Raw genomic sequence first — 15,677 nt, 5'->3', positions numbered from 1 at the left:
TTTGCCTTGTAAATATTTTGATATTAGTGTTCCCTATTCACACACATTTCTACAAAATTTCAAATGCAAGTGGAATACATGACTATTCTGTGTGTTCTGCAGAGAGGCCAACCCACGACAGGCACTTTGCTTTGCCTTCAGCTTTAGCAACAAAGATCTGAGTCAAAGCCCCTCAAACTCCTGGCTGGACTCAAAGTATGCAGTAAGCAAGAGTACCAACATGTACTGAAAAAATACAGAAACACAACATGATGCAATAGCCAACACTTGGGAATGCAAGATTAAGCAAAGCGTGAAATAGAAGATGAGCTACATCACTAACGTGCATTACCTTAACATTTTTAATATTCATTATTCGTAAATCAATCCATGTTTTTGGCATTAATGTTAAGGGGATGAAGTCAGGACCAGTTTTATCACCATACAGCCGATAACTGTCTTTACTATAAGCTCATATGTCTCTCTTTGCACTAGACTCAGATATTTGGATCAACTGCTCAAGGGATTGATGTTCAGTCCTGCTTCGGACTGTATTTCACAATATGGGAAAAAACATGAAGCTGGATGAACATATAGGATTTTCACTTCATACAACTTGTAATCAGAGCCATAGCATGTGTAGGTACATGTTTAAGCTGACAGAATGAAAACTATAAGTACCAGAAAGCAACACACAAAGCCTTCATGAGCTACTAAATGGCGTCTCCATATATAGGAAAGAATCTTCCAATATTGATGTGTTTTAAGTGGCTTAAAATTCTCTTACAATTTCCACAACTCTGCTGTAAGACAATGGACAAAAGAAAGCACACATCTGTCTCATCATTTTGTTTCAGGCTGTGTCCAAATATTTTGAGCAAGGACTTCTTGCTGACAAGCAAGACCTTGGCTGCTGGGGTGACTGCGCCTCCTTTTCTCTTCCATTGCCTGGGTAGTAGGGCGTTTGAATATTACATTTTGAGCACTTCCTGATTTTAAAAACAGCATCCGCATGTTGTGCATCCGAGCTGCAGATGCGTTAAGCTTATGTCGGCAGTATTGCAAATGCTTATTTTAAAAAGGCGATTGCTCCCACTTTGAGCATGTTTAACACTGCAGAAGATGCTGGCTTGATGTGAAGTGACCAAAATCCACCAACTGCAACATTAATGTGAGCACTGGCTGTGGAAGGGTTAACAAATGTTCGTCCCCAATTATATGGCAAAAGAGAACCAATTTATGTGGCAGCATTGATTGAATCATGTGGCGTGAAAAGGCAAATTATGCAGCGTAATGCAACACTTTTGGCATTATAGTTTTACTATTTTAGACATTTAAAGCACAATAGTATTGAGTGTCCAAAAGTTTCACCTCATTGCTATTAATTTAACAGCATGCCACAAAACTCAGCAACCACAAGTTAGCACATGAAAAGGTCTTGCATTCTGGATTGAGCTTTTTAGAATGATTTCTGTAGGCCTTGGAAACGTTCTATTGAAATGTGTCTGCTGTAACGCTGCAGTTTCTGCTCTTTGGTTTCCCAGTCACAAATCAGATTACCAGCTTTGCTGTCAGGATTGTGTAATGGAAACCAAGGACCCCAGTAACAGTTAATTTAGCTCCTGCAACATGGAAATTCATCAGTCCACTGCCTCAAGAATCTTGGAAGAGGAGGGAAAGCGAAATCAAAACAAAGTTACACCTGACAGAATGCCCTTGGCGCTAATAATTCCCAGAATATTTTTGAAAATAATAAACGGACAGGCACTGCCTCTCCTTGGTCTGTTGAAAAAAGATTGAAATCCCCAAGTGCCTGCTTTCTGCTTGGGGAGGCAAAGAGGCTGCCTTCCCCACCTCCTAGTATGATGAACTGAAAAGGGTGGACCTGTGCCTAGGAGGGATGGACGTCAGGCATCACACAAGGAAGAAGCCTCCAACGCCCAATATTGTGAAGCTAAAAGCGTCACTAGCCTACAGTGGACATACTATCATGGACTTCAATAGCAGAGACGGGCTTTTGAACAGTAAGCCCTGCCTGCGTTCAAAAATGACTGCCTGGCTTGCATCGCCTGCTTCAGAGTGAGGCGGAGCAGGAAGCCTGAGACAGACAGCCCAGGCTTAAATACATTTATTTATTAAAATCTATCCATTTATTATTTATGCATGGAATCTGTAAGAATTTCAGCAGGGCTCCGCCCCAAAGCCCTAATGGAGAAACCGCCCCTGTGCCAAGGGCCTCTTGACAAAAACGGTCCACGACCCCACCCCACGCTGTTTGTTGCAGTACCACATGGCGGTGTTGTTGTCCGTGAACACCTGCACCAGCCTTCCCTTGATGGAGGGTAGAAAGGCTTTTAATGCCAGCTGAATCGCTCAAAGCTACAACAGACTGGTCTCCGGCAGAATCCGGACTGCACATCAGAGTCCTCTGATCTCCACATCTCCCAGATTGCCGCCCCAGCCCAGGAGTGACGCATCTGACACTACTGTCAGATCGGATTGGGGAAGGGAGAGGGGTCTGCTGCTGTCCTAAATGCAGTTTGTTAACCACCACTGCAGATCTTTTGCAGTGCCCTCCGAGATGTGGACCATGTTGGAGTTTCTCCTGATGCTGCGCCCACATACAGATCACCAGGGTTCTGTTGAAAGTAGTAAGAAAGATCCAGCACCCGCAGGGTTGTGAAGTAGTGTGGCCATTAAGTATGCAAGGGTACACAGAACACAGAGTATCTAAGTATCCTCAAGAGTATGTGAAGTAAACCCTCCTGTGTTTTGCTTTATTTGTGTAATAAGGAAGGTAGATTTCTTGTGATCTTTCTTTAGCTTTTGTGGACTGAAGCTATGGAATACTCAATGTGAAATGTTGTGTGATTCCACGTGCGTTATTTTTAAGACCAGTGGTCCCTAGAGAAACAACAGTAAAAAGGGGGGATATTAATATAGACTCAGTCAGTATTATATTTGTATAACTTGTCCAGCCGGTCAGAGGTCAGATATATAATGTTTTAAATTTGAATAGGAACAATACAGACAAGAATTTGCGAGTGGCACACAAGCCTGCATCTATCTAAACCAAGAGGGACAAACAATGAAGAACACAAAAGGCTCAGGTAAAGCTGCAGGTTTGTTAAACACACAATTTTCAATGTAACAAACAAATTGCAAGAACACCTTTACACATGAAATGACAATTTAGAGCAGTGTATAATAATCCACATTTGTAAAGCGCACAATCACCCGTAAGGGTCTCTAGGCGTTGGGGGCCGTCGAGAAGATTAAGCGAGCTATTGCCCAGAGTCACATGGTGCTGGGCTAACCTGCCGGGGATCGCACCCTGATCCCCAGCGTCAGTCGCCCTGGCCGCGGTGCCACACCTCTCCCTGTATAAAATGTATCGGGTGTCGACGGCGTTTCGATCCATACATACAATAAATGGATCATCAGAACATTTAGAATAAGCATGCCTGTGTGCAATTGCCTGTAATAAATGTGGCAACTCCCGCATGGATAGTAACAAATATGGAACTGAGGGCACAAATGGTGAACAGCCAGACCAAGAAAAATACAATCAGAGGTGTAGGGGAACCGGACTGCTTGGAGCGTCAAAGGTAATGGCGCAGTATTAGCGAGACCCATCCAGTGATGGGAAGTGAGCCGCAGCCGCGAGCCCCAAATCCCAGATATAGGGTTGTGCTAGGTCCGTGTTCCTGGGTTGCAGACATTAAATGCCGGCTTCAGAGATGCAGGGGAAAAAAATGCATCTGAGTCAGTTACCCGCTGACTGGCAAAGGGAAAGCAACGCTCTGGTCCTGTTTTCAAATACATTTATCACAACACATGTCCATCAGGTTAGCTTGTGTGTCACCTGAGAAGCCCATTGGCCATACCCAGGAATGCCTACAAAGAACAACACAAGATCCCATGGCCCTCACCACTTAGGATCTGCCTGGATCAATTCTGAACATCTCTGCTAAGTTTTCTTTTAGGTGGCATGGTAGACTGAGAACCACCACTGCCTCCTAGAGTGCCAGGGTATGCCTGCTTTTTCGGCTCTTTGAAGAGGAGAGTACGTTTGGAGTCTGGCACTCGAGGGGGTGTTTAGAACTTTTTCGCCTACCATACTGGATACTAAGCGTGGACACGGCTTTCGTGTTCCTGCCCGCCTTTTCGGCTCTTTGAAGAGGAGAGTACGTTTGGAGTCTGGCACTCGAGGGGGTGTTTAGAACTTTTTCGCCTACCATACTGGAAACTAAGCGACATCTATCAAATCATGAGGGCAATACTAGGAATGTTTAAAAATCGAGGTGCGGCTGGATTACGTTGGAACTGAATTTTCTGACGATTTGGGGTGCTGATTGATAACGCACCAGGGGCACACCATTGTTGGGTGCCCACGATTGGGGTCATTTTTTCGTGCACATTGAGTTCTTGGTCCCCCCGCCCCTATCCCCCCATGTCCTGATGAAGACCCATGCCTGAGGATAACAGCTACCCTGTTTATTTTTGGGTCGAAACGTCGACTTTATCCTTTGGAGCCTGTACCTATATTGTTACCTTCCCCCTCCCCCTCCCCTTGCCTTTGGTGTTATTGATTTGAATTTTGAGGACATTCATGATTTGTCAGTAGCAAGAAAGGACATTTTCCGCTGAAAAATGACAGCGAGGGCAGGCTCATGTCTACCACTTTAAGGATTTCTATCTTAAGTGTGGTTTAAAGAAAGTTAATGTACTTCTACTCTTTCACTGACCCCCTTGGTCAATTTCTTACACAAGAGCACGTACTTTCACTCTTTCTCTGTGCACTTATAATCGTGATAAAATGAACCCTTGTTTGTAAATAATTGCTTTTTTATATATTGTAAATATCAAATTTTTTTTGCAATTCGCAGAGTAAATACGATAAATTCTGATATACTGGATACATTTTGTTCTGTTTCAATTGTGTTTTTCTGCTTCAACAAAATTATCTTGGGCTCAAGTTTGTTTATTGGGTGTTATATTCCTAAAGGATTCATTCAAATGGTAATCTACAGTGAAGAGATGAATTTATTTGTGTTCTGACTAATGCGTAAGTTAAATTAATGTCTGGGACCATTTTTTCTATAACAGGGTATACCTGGCAAGCAGGTTTGTGACATTCATGGAATGTAGAACCAGTATCCGCAAAGCGCATATTTTTGCTGTACAAAACCTCCAACTTTTTTGACTATCTGACATGCATTTGAAAATGCTCCATAGTTCTACTTGGAGAAGAAGGATGCTGGCACAACCAGGTTTCCAGGAGAGGGTCATTTGGACAAAAATCATGATTCCCAGGCAACAGCCTGCATCAGTGGGCAATCAGCCTATTTAGAGCAGAGGCAGACGTGGGTTTGTCCCAAACAGCTTTTATTGGCTCCAATGGGACCTTATTAAATGGAATTGCTTTGTAAATTCTGGGTAGGTCATAGGAAACACTGGGTTCGACCTGGGAACGGAGCCATGAACGGGACCGGAGCCGGGGATGGAAGAAGTTCTTTACCCCGAGTGATGCCCACCAGCATCAGTGATGCCCACCAGCTCCAGCTCAGAGGAGGTACCAACTGAAGGTGGGATGAGTCATGGAGGCATCCCATTGGGTGGCAACAGTGCCTGAGACAGTCATCGTCCCATCTTTTTTTCCTCTTGTGTTTTCTCTCCATTTCCTGCAATTACTTTTGAAGGCTTACTGTGATGGAGACCTCATGGGCTACCCATGCCAAGCACACTGCTCATTACACTTAGCATGAAGAGTTTGCCTCCCACTCCTAAGCAGCCTTTGAGTGCATGAAGTTGCGCTTATCTCATGACCTGGAGTTATGCTTTGGCATCAAGCACCAAAAACAGATCCCATAGGGGTTGGACGTGGACATCGCTCTAGGACATGGCTTAAAGCCTGACTCTTTGTGGGGAGCTATCCATACTTATGGAGTGAATCTCTGGATGGAGTGAATCTCTGGATCTGCCCTGAAGGACGCACAGAAAAAGGGCATTTATGGGAGGGTATCTTGAGGGGTGCTTCACGGCTCTAGTGACATCACATCCATGTGACAACTCATCTCAAGATGAAGCTAGCGCCAGCTGTGGACGCGGGAGTACTCCTGCAAAGTTTGTGGATCTAGCCTGGGGATAGGAAACAGATCGAGGGGTCCATCAGAAAAAATGAGGTGGGCTTCATCCAACATAGAAAATACATTGGTGAGTATTTCTAGATGATTGCAGGTATCAGAGCCGAATACTAGATTAAATATTATAGAGTGAATTACATACTATAAACCTAGCAACAAAGATGCTGAGCTGTAAGCAAGAGGATAGGGTGCAATAAAGTGGTGGAGGGTGTGGGCAGGGTCAGAGAGTAGGCAGGAGCTAGAGGAAGTTGCCAAGGAGCCATGGCTGGAGTATTTTGGAACAGAAAATAGGCTTCATGAGGGTAGAGGGCGAGGAAGTGGCGCAGCGGACAGAACTGCAGACTCAGGAGCTGGGGTTCGCATCTCGGCATCGGCTAAACATCCCATCATTCTGGGCCAATCAGTTAATCTCCCCGTGTCCATGGACAGCCCCTCGATACCCTCATGGGTGATTAGCTGCACTATCTGGCACACACTCAATCAAGAAAGGACTCAAAAGGGGAAGGGGAGAGATTTGGCATCGAACAAAAAAGGAAGCTACAGCCAAGTGACACTCACCTGAGAATCGTCTCCCCGGTGCAGCAGTCTTCGAAGGGGACACAGAAGCCCACCTCATGACCCAAGTTGAGGTCCATCTCATCGGCTACACGTAGCACCAAGCTGAGCGCGGCGAGGCTGTGCGGCTGTGTGCAGGCAACCAACCCGTGAATGTACTGCATCGACAAGGCGTACTCGGCACACCACTGCGGAATCTACAAAACAACGAAGAGAGTAGGGCAAACTAACTGAGCCTTCACAAGAGAGGACAGCAACTGCCCCCATCTCCAGCAACAAAAAGCACTGGATAACAAAATCTAGGCTCAGGGTCATTAGGCACAGTTCTGCACTGGGGGCCTAATTATTCGACACACAACAGCGTATTATCATTTCACAGCACAAGTCTAGTTAAAGTAGGACTAAGAAAGAAGGTTACCAAGTAGTAGGTAAAAAATTATATTGATACATAACTAGTTCAGGATAAATGGAGGTGTAAAACCTGCAAGTAGCTGTAGCCTATACATCTACATTTTGTTATTTAATAAATCTAGATATTGTTCCACAGAGCTATTCAAATATTAGCATTTAAAAAGGTCAGGCATTTTAAAACAATTAAAATATAGGAAAAGTCGATTTTAAAGAGTAATCAAATTCGCTGAATACAACAAAAAAATTGCATGTCTCTTTGTATATAGATTTCGTTTCACAAACATGGGTATTAGAAAAAAGTTTCCGAACACTTTCAGAGAAGGCCAAACCAAAAAAAAAAACACTTTAAAATCCTGCACTAAACAGTGACACAACTAACAGATCAATTTCACCTTCCTTATTAATTAGCCAATAATGATTAACCCAATTGGTAAAACATCAATATGAAAACTAAAATCAGCGCCCCTTGGGGCCCAGTTTGGCTCTGAAATAAAAACGTAAAAGGATTTTTGCAAATCTGTACGGAGCGACTAGAATGTGCAAAATCAGCCGCTGATGTTTTACTGTGGTCTCAAACTTAACTTCAAATGATCTTCTCTGTTTCTTACCAATGATAAAGTTTCATTTATTTTTCAAGCAGAACAACAAAGAGCCGCCAAACGAGGAGGACATACCGTTACTTTAGATCCTCTAGTCTCATGACCTATCGCGGAGTCCATGTGACTGCGCGTGAATACTGAACGCTACATCTTTAGTGGGAAACCAGAGCGCGTGACTGTCGCTGGGAGGTAAGCCGAGCCGAACAGCCTCGAACGAATGCGTGGTCACAGGGATAAAGAGGCTGGTCATAGGGAGGTCCCAACCCCTGCCAAGGAACCCATGGATTGAAGAAGCACTCTACTCCATGAAGGGTCAGTGCTGTACTGTGGCAATATAAACCTCAATAAGGCAATTGATGGTTGCCACCATCCTCTCAGTAGCCACACTCAGTTCCCCTACAGTCTCCGAAGCACTAGCGTGGTCGATGGAAGCAATATACCACCTATAGTATCCGAAGCACTAGTGAGGTTGATAGAAGCAAAATACCACCTACAGTATCCGGAGCACTGGCGAGGTAGATAGAAAAAATATACCACCTACAGTATCCGGAGGTCGATAGAAGCAATATACCACCTACAGTATCCGGAACACTAGCGAGGTAGATAGAAGCAATATACCACCTATAGTATCCAAAGCACTAGCGAGTCCGATAGAAGCAATATACCACCTACAGTGTCTGGAGCACTAGCAAGGTCGATGGAAGCAATATACCACTGTAGTGATGACAGGGCCTTATGTGCACACATTGCTATGTTAGCATGGCTTATTAGAAGTTTAATCGCCATTTTACCTTTTGCTGTTTTTGTACACGACACTGCATATAGCTGTTGTAAGTTAGGCTGTGTGAATTGCTTCACATGAGAATGGCTTGTGTTCTGCATCCCTAGACTTACATCGTGACCATAGTCTGCACACCGAGTGCTAAAGCCTCCCAGGTTATCATAACACTGTAGTTGTTGTTCTGGTTGATTGGCTCATGTTTTAGACATAACATACATGCAGATGCAACTAACAGATTCTGGCGCCTTTAATATTGCACTGTAGACAGGATTTCAAGCCCTTGGAGGAAATACGATTCCCAGAGAGAAAGAGCTGTTGCAGATCCTGATGCGATTTACTCTTACTGATCTTGGAGGTATGGGGTCCCCTATTCAAGCCTAAGAGACCGTCTATATTTAACAAAACCTAGTTCCTAGCTAGGGAGGGTGGATACTAGGCATTACAAAACCTGTTTCCATTATCTTTGTAATATGATTTCTCCTTTTGTGTTTTATGGAATTGTAAAAATGCTGATCATATTATTTCTCATCATATGTCTGCTTGTGTTAGCAAAAGTACTGCATCTTACAGCACTTGTTTAAAATAAATATTTTAAACTTTCCCGTGTCTCTTTTCACTCCTGTTATGGACTCGTATGAGAATAAATAATGAAAGAGTGTTCTTGATTCCCACCATTCCTGAGAGTAACCTAAGTCGCATGTTCTGGGTTGTCTAATCATTGGTTCCTTTGCTGTAGGACGAAGAGCTAATGTGACAATGATGCTAGTCGGTTAGGGGTTCTAGGTACTGAGGGGAGTTTTTTGACCACAACAATTCACTGAGGTCCTGGGTCTCTGTGCACAGCTCTGTGTCTGAGCAGAATCCCTGCAACACCACCTACAGTATCCGGAGCACTAGCGAGCTCGATAGAAGCAATATAGCACGTATAGTATCCAAAGCACTAGCGAGGACGATGGAAGCAATATACCACCTACAGTATCAGGAGCACTAGAGAGGTCGATAGAAGCAATATACCACCTACAGTAGCCAAAGCACTAGCGAGGTCGATAGAAGCAATATACCACTTACAGTATCCAAAGCACTAGCGAGGTCGATAGAAGCAATATACCACCTATGGTATACAAAGCACTAGCAAGGTCGATAGAAGCAATATACCACCGACTGTATCCAGAGCACTAGCGAGGTCGATGGAAGCAATATACCACCTATAGTATACGAAGCACTAGCGAGGTCGTTAGAAACAATATACCACCGACTGTATCCAGAGCACTAGCGAGGTCGATGGAAGCAATATACCACCAATAGTATACGAAGCACTAGCGAGGTCGATAGAAACAATATACCACCTACAGTATCAGGAGCACTAGGCGAGGTCGATGGAAGCAATATACCATTTACAGTATCCGGAGCACTAGCAAGGTTGATGGAAGCACTAGTGAGGTTGATGGATGCAATATACCACCTACAGTATCTGGAGCACTAGCGAGGAAGATAAAAGAAATATACCACCTACAGTATCCAAAGCACTAGCCAGGTCGATAGAAGCAATACACCACCTACAGTATCCAAAGCACCAGCGTGGTCGATAGAAGCAATATACCACCTACAGTATCCGAAGCACTAGAGAGGTCGATGGAAGCAATATACCACCTACAGTATCCGGAGCACTAGCGAGGTCGATAGAAGCAATACACCACCTATAGTATCCAAAGCACCAGCGAGGTCGATAGAAGCAATATACCACCTATAGCATCCAAAGCACTAGCGAGGTCGATGGAAGCAATATACAATCTACAGTATCTGAAGCACTAGCGAGGTCGATGGAAGCAATATACCACCTACAGTATCCGGAGCACTAGCGAGGTCGATAGAAGCAATATACCACCTACAGTATCCGAAGCACTAGAGAGGTCGATGGAAGCAATATACAATCTACAGTATCTGAAGCACTAGCGAGGTCGATGGAAGCAATATACCACCTACAGTATCCGGAGCACTAGCGAGGTCGATAGAAGCAATATACCACCTACAGTATCCGAAGCACTAGAGAGGTCGATGGAAGCAATATACCACCTACAGTATCCGGAGCACTAGTGAGGTCGATAGAAGCAATACACCACCTATAGTATCCAAAGCACTAGCGAGGTCGATAAAAGCAATATACGACCTACAGTATCCGGAGCACTAGCGAGGTCGATAAAAGCAATATACCACCTACAGTATCCGAAGCACTAGAGAGGTCGATGGAAGCAATATACCACCTACAGTATCCGGAGCACTAGCGAGGTCGATAGAAGCAATATACCAACTACAGTATCCGAAGCACTAGAGAGGTCGATGGAAGCAATATACCACCTACAGTATCCGGAGCACTAGCGAGGTCGATAGAAGCAATATACCACCTTCAATATCCAGAGCACTACAGAGGTTGATGGAAGCAATATACCACCTACAGTATCCGAAGCACTAGCGAGGTCGATGGAAGCACTAGTGAGGTTGATGGATGCAATATACCACCTACAGTATCTGGAGCACTAGCGAGGAAGATAAAAGAAATACACCACCTACAGTATCCAAAGCACCAGCGTGGTCGATGGAAGCAATATACAATCTACAGTATCTGAAGCACTAGCGAGGTCGATGGAAGCAAAATACCACCTACGGTATCCGAAGCACTAGCGAGGTCGATAGAAGCAATATACCACCTTCAATATCCAGAGCACTACAGAGGTCGATGGAAGCAATATACCACCTACAGTATCCGGAGCACTAGTGAGGTCGATAGAATAAATATATAGCTTTTGTTTGTTTTGGTCCGCAGATTTGACCACTTTCATACACAAAATCATGCCCATTTCGGCCTTAATTATCAGGATCAAAAACCCCTAGGTTGCAAAGGGATGAAATAGCTTTCTTTCCTCAGCCCCGTTACTCGGACTCAGCCCGTTACTCGGACTCAGCCCCGTTACTCAGAAGTATAATTTCACCAAACAGTTTCTTGGAAGCATCGAAGAGATCAAATAGGCAATAGGTTTTTTGTTTTGTATTTGTTGTAAAGAATAGATTCTGGAATAAGGGAGGCGGACAAACCGCAATAAAAATCTTGTCAGAATCTAGAACCAAAATTCTACATTATTTCTGTATACGTAATCCAGAATGCATTCGTCCCTTTAGCTTGGATTTTTGTACAGGGGGGAAAATACAAAAAACAATACAAGGTATGTGCTGCTTTATCACTACTATTAAGTGGTAACTTAAATGGCACTCCACTCTTATGTTGGGTGTAACTGTGTCATTGACCATTTGGTATAAATCCTAAATAACAGGCCGATACGTTTAGCGTGACCCTTTGAGGAGGGTACTGCAGGGAGGGAATATAGAATTAAAGCGGCCAAATGACAATCTTCATGCATACCCATTTGTGGGAAACTGATATAGCTGAACAGTAGACATGCTATCTGAATGTAGTAACGATTTTAAACCATCTATAATACATCCTAATAATACCAAGGAATCATTGAGCATGCTGGGGTTGCAGCTCTGTGGGGTGGTCAAATACAGAACCTCCTGTGTTCATGATATGATTTGCTTAGATTTATCTTGGATTTGGGGTATACGTCTACTTCCGTTTCATGAGGACACGCGCGTTCGCGGCACACGCTTGACCTTACGGAGATAAACGGTAAATAGAAGTGGGCACACTACAGCTCCTACAATCGGTTCCACCCTTTATGGGTTTTCAACAAGGTGACCACGTCGCTCACCTTGAGGAACATCAACCACGTCCAATTACATCCTATGGCGGTCATCACCGACATTCTAAATCAATATGCAAACAGATAAAGCTGTAAAGGTTACTGACAATCAAAATGTATCAATGTACCACCCAGTAGCTAAGGAAACCTTTCAGATTAAATACCACTTGAAAAAAATGAAACGGTAAGGACAGTGGAAAGGATTTCAACATAAGAGAATAATTTATAGATGTTAAGCTAAGAGGATCAGAAATATTATCAGAAAATAAATGAACAAGTGGTCGCTCCGGTGAGGTTGGACAACTCTTTGCATCATTTACACCAGTTCTCGTGGAGGTGGATAACATGAGGCGTGTTCTTAAATTGGACGTGGTTGGAGTTACTTCCAGTGAATCCATTAGATTTTCTCATTTTGTATCAACGGTATTAAAAGGGGCTCACAACAAGGTGATCACCAACCAAGGGATTAAAGGAGCGCGAATAAAAAACAGAATAAACACTCAAAGCCTTGTGCGTTGAAGGGAATCTTCACTCTTATGACAGTTTTTTTAATCACCAAACACTTTTTTCTGGTTTTAATCGTTTAAGTTACTTATTTGCACGCCTTTTCATTTCTAATTTTGCATCAGTTTTAATTAACTTTATACAATAAAGCTGAAGGAAGGATCCACTCTGCAACTATGTTTATATTTTTTTAACCTTTGCTTCACTCATGGACAAGTTTGGTCATTCTGAACTTACACAAACTGAACATTTGCCTTTTTTTTTTTTAATAGACTTTAAAGTTGAGCCTTTTTACAATTATACGTAGAGCACTGGGGAAGCCTAGAATACTTCTCGTTGTTGAATCTTAATATCAGATGATCGGTGTCGGTCTATTCCAATGGGAGAATATGCAACATTTAAATTGGATTAATCAGAGCATCAACCACTGGTCCTGACCAGGTCCAGAGTTATGATGCAGGATCAGTCCTAGCAGAATCCCTCGGTACTGGGGCTGCGGATATTGCTCTACGTTAGGTACTGTTTTATTAACATTCATGGGTGAGTAGACGCTAGAAATGTCAGGAGAGCTGCATCCTTTAGAGCTAAACCCAGGGATCTGGCTGAAATGGCTTCTACAAATGTTTTCAGGCTGGTACACCAAATGGTGGGACGTCGACGCCCACCTGGGCTACGACAAAAGAAAAGAAAAAAAAGAGAAAAAAAAGACTACGATTCCGGACCCAACCACCAGATTGCGGAATATGCACAGCATAGTGAATCCAGAAAGATTCACGCTGCAAAACTGGCTGAACTGGCTTCTACAAATGTTTTCAGGCTGGTGAGTTCGGCTGTGATAGATCTTCAGATGTTAATGGCTCACCAACACAAGGGGTGTGTGTCCTTAATATGTGCAATCGTCCCAGAGGAACCATTCTAGTCCAGGGGGACAATAATAAATGGGGCAAAACTATCAAGAATGGTTCGTTGTTTAGGCAATTCTACTTTTTATGGACTTGATTTTACTGGGCTACTTGGGGAATATCTTTCAGCCGGTCGAGCTGTGTTATTATATGATATCACATATGTCAAGGGATGTGTACATTAAACATGGCTAGATCCAGAAACTACACCCATACAGTAACGAAAACTGTGATTCTGGGAGAGAGGGAGGAGCATCAGACGAGAGGGGTTCCTGGTCCGACCGCCATCGAGTCACGCAGATGCCATGTTGTGCTGCTAATGCTCCGCGACAGCTCGCGGATTTAAACAGCTGCTGAGTAAGTGGCATTGGAAGGACAGGAGCCAAACCTGTCAATAAGACAGTACGCAGGGAGGGTCCTTCACTGAAACCATAGCACAAAAGTGTCTCATTAAAGAACTAACGTGCAAAGGGCTTTCAGACATAGTGAGCTAACAAGAGTCACAGACTCGGCATGAGCCTGCGGAATTAAACAGCTGCTGCTACAGATGTTGGGCAGACAAGAGCCAAGCCAGCCAAACAAGAATTCTAGATTGGATTTAAAAATATTTGACAAACTAGGTATAAGTAGTCCTCAGTGCCCCTTAGAGTGAATGTGAACTCTTCTACTGTAGTTATGTTGTCCATGTCTTTAATAAGTTATTCCACTGCATGCTTGCTACTAATGAATGAATGATCCCCCCATGAAATTGACTTTGAGACCAAAATTTGGTCTGAAACAAGTAGTCTTCTGTAGTTAGAGAAATGAACAAAGGTGAAAGCCTCTTTTGGAGTACTCACACCATCCCTTCCCCACACACCTCCACCCTGCAGTCATGTACACACACCTCCACCCTGAGGTCACGTACACACACCTCCACCCTGAGGACACGTACACACACCTCCACCCTGAGGTCACGTACACACACCTCCACCCTGAGGTCACGTACACACACCTCCACCCTGAGGTCACGTACACACACCTCCACCCTGAGGTCACGTACACACACCTCCACCCTGAGGTCACGTACACACACCTCCACCCTGAGGTCACGTACACACACCTCCACCCTGAGGTCACGTACACACACCTCCACCCTGAGGTCACGTACACACACCTCCACCCTGAGGTCACGTACACACACCTCCACCCTGAGGTCACGTACACAGACCACACACCTAAACCCTGTGGTCACATACACACACCTCCACCCTGTGGTCACGTACACACACTTCCACCCTGTGGTAACGTACACACGCCTCCACCCTGTGGTCACGTACACACACCTCCACCCTGTGGTCACGTACACACACCTCCACCCTGTGGTCACGTACACACACCTCCACCCTGTGGTCACGTACACACACCTCCACCCTGTGGTCACGTACACACACCTCCACCCTGTGGTCACGTACACACACCTCCACCCTGTGGTCACGTACACACACCTCCACCCTGTGGTCACGTACACACACCTCCACCCTGTGGTCACGTACACACACCTCCACCCTGTGGTCACGTACACACACCTCCACCCTGTGGTCACATACACACACCTCCACCCTGTGGTCACATACACACACCTCCACCCTGTGGTCACATACACACACCTCCACCCTGTGGTCACATACACACACCTCCACCCTGTGGTCACATACACACACCTCCACCTTGTGGCCACATACACACACCTCCACCCTGTGGTCACATACACACACCTCCACCCTGTGGTCACATACACACACCTCCACCCTGCGGTCACGTGGACAACTCCCCCCCCTGGGTCGTGTAAGCGAGCAGTTTATCACAGCCAATCACACGCACTAAAGTTCCCCTTCTCTCACTCTGATAATGGTTTTATGAGCTATGCTTTATAAACTACCATGCTGTTGCATTCTTATTTCATGTTATATTTCTTTAAGTGGCTTGGTCATTGTCGCATGCCACTGCCTGCGACATGTTTTCTTTCAACAGTGTTCTGAATTCCACATGTTAGTGGAACTGAT

General features: G+C 44.5%; 1 protein-coding gene across 1 annotated transcript in view; it reads right to left on the bottom strand.

Moving 5' to 3' along the window:
* LOC144821566 (ATP-dependent RNA helicase homolog DQX1-like) overlaps positions 1 to 15,677 on the bottom strand; it is a 306,705-nt gene that overhangs the window by 101,380 nt on the left and 189,648 nt on the right. Inside the window, exon 3 of the mRNA XM_078678753.1 lies at positions 6,684 to 6,877. Within this exon, the coding sequence (XP_078534879.1) occupies positions 6,684 to 6,877 (194 nt within the window). The remainder of the gene's footprint in view (positions 1 to 6,683; positions 6,878 to 15,677) is intronic.

The sequence above is a fragment of the Lissotriton helveticus genome, chromosome 2_2 (genome assembly GCF_964261635.1).
Source record: "Lissotriton helveticus chromosome 2_2, aLisHel1.1, whole genome shotgun sequence".
Classification (NCBI taxonomy): domain Eukaryota; kingdom Metazoa; phylum Chordata; class Amphibia; order Caudata; family Salamandridae; genus Lissotriton; species Lissotriton helveticus.
This window is presented reverse-complemented; position numbering and strand designations above follow the sequence as displayed.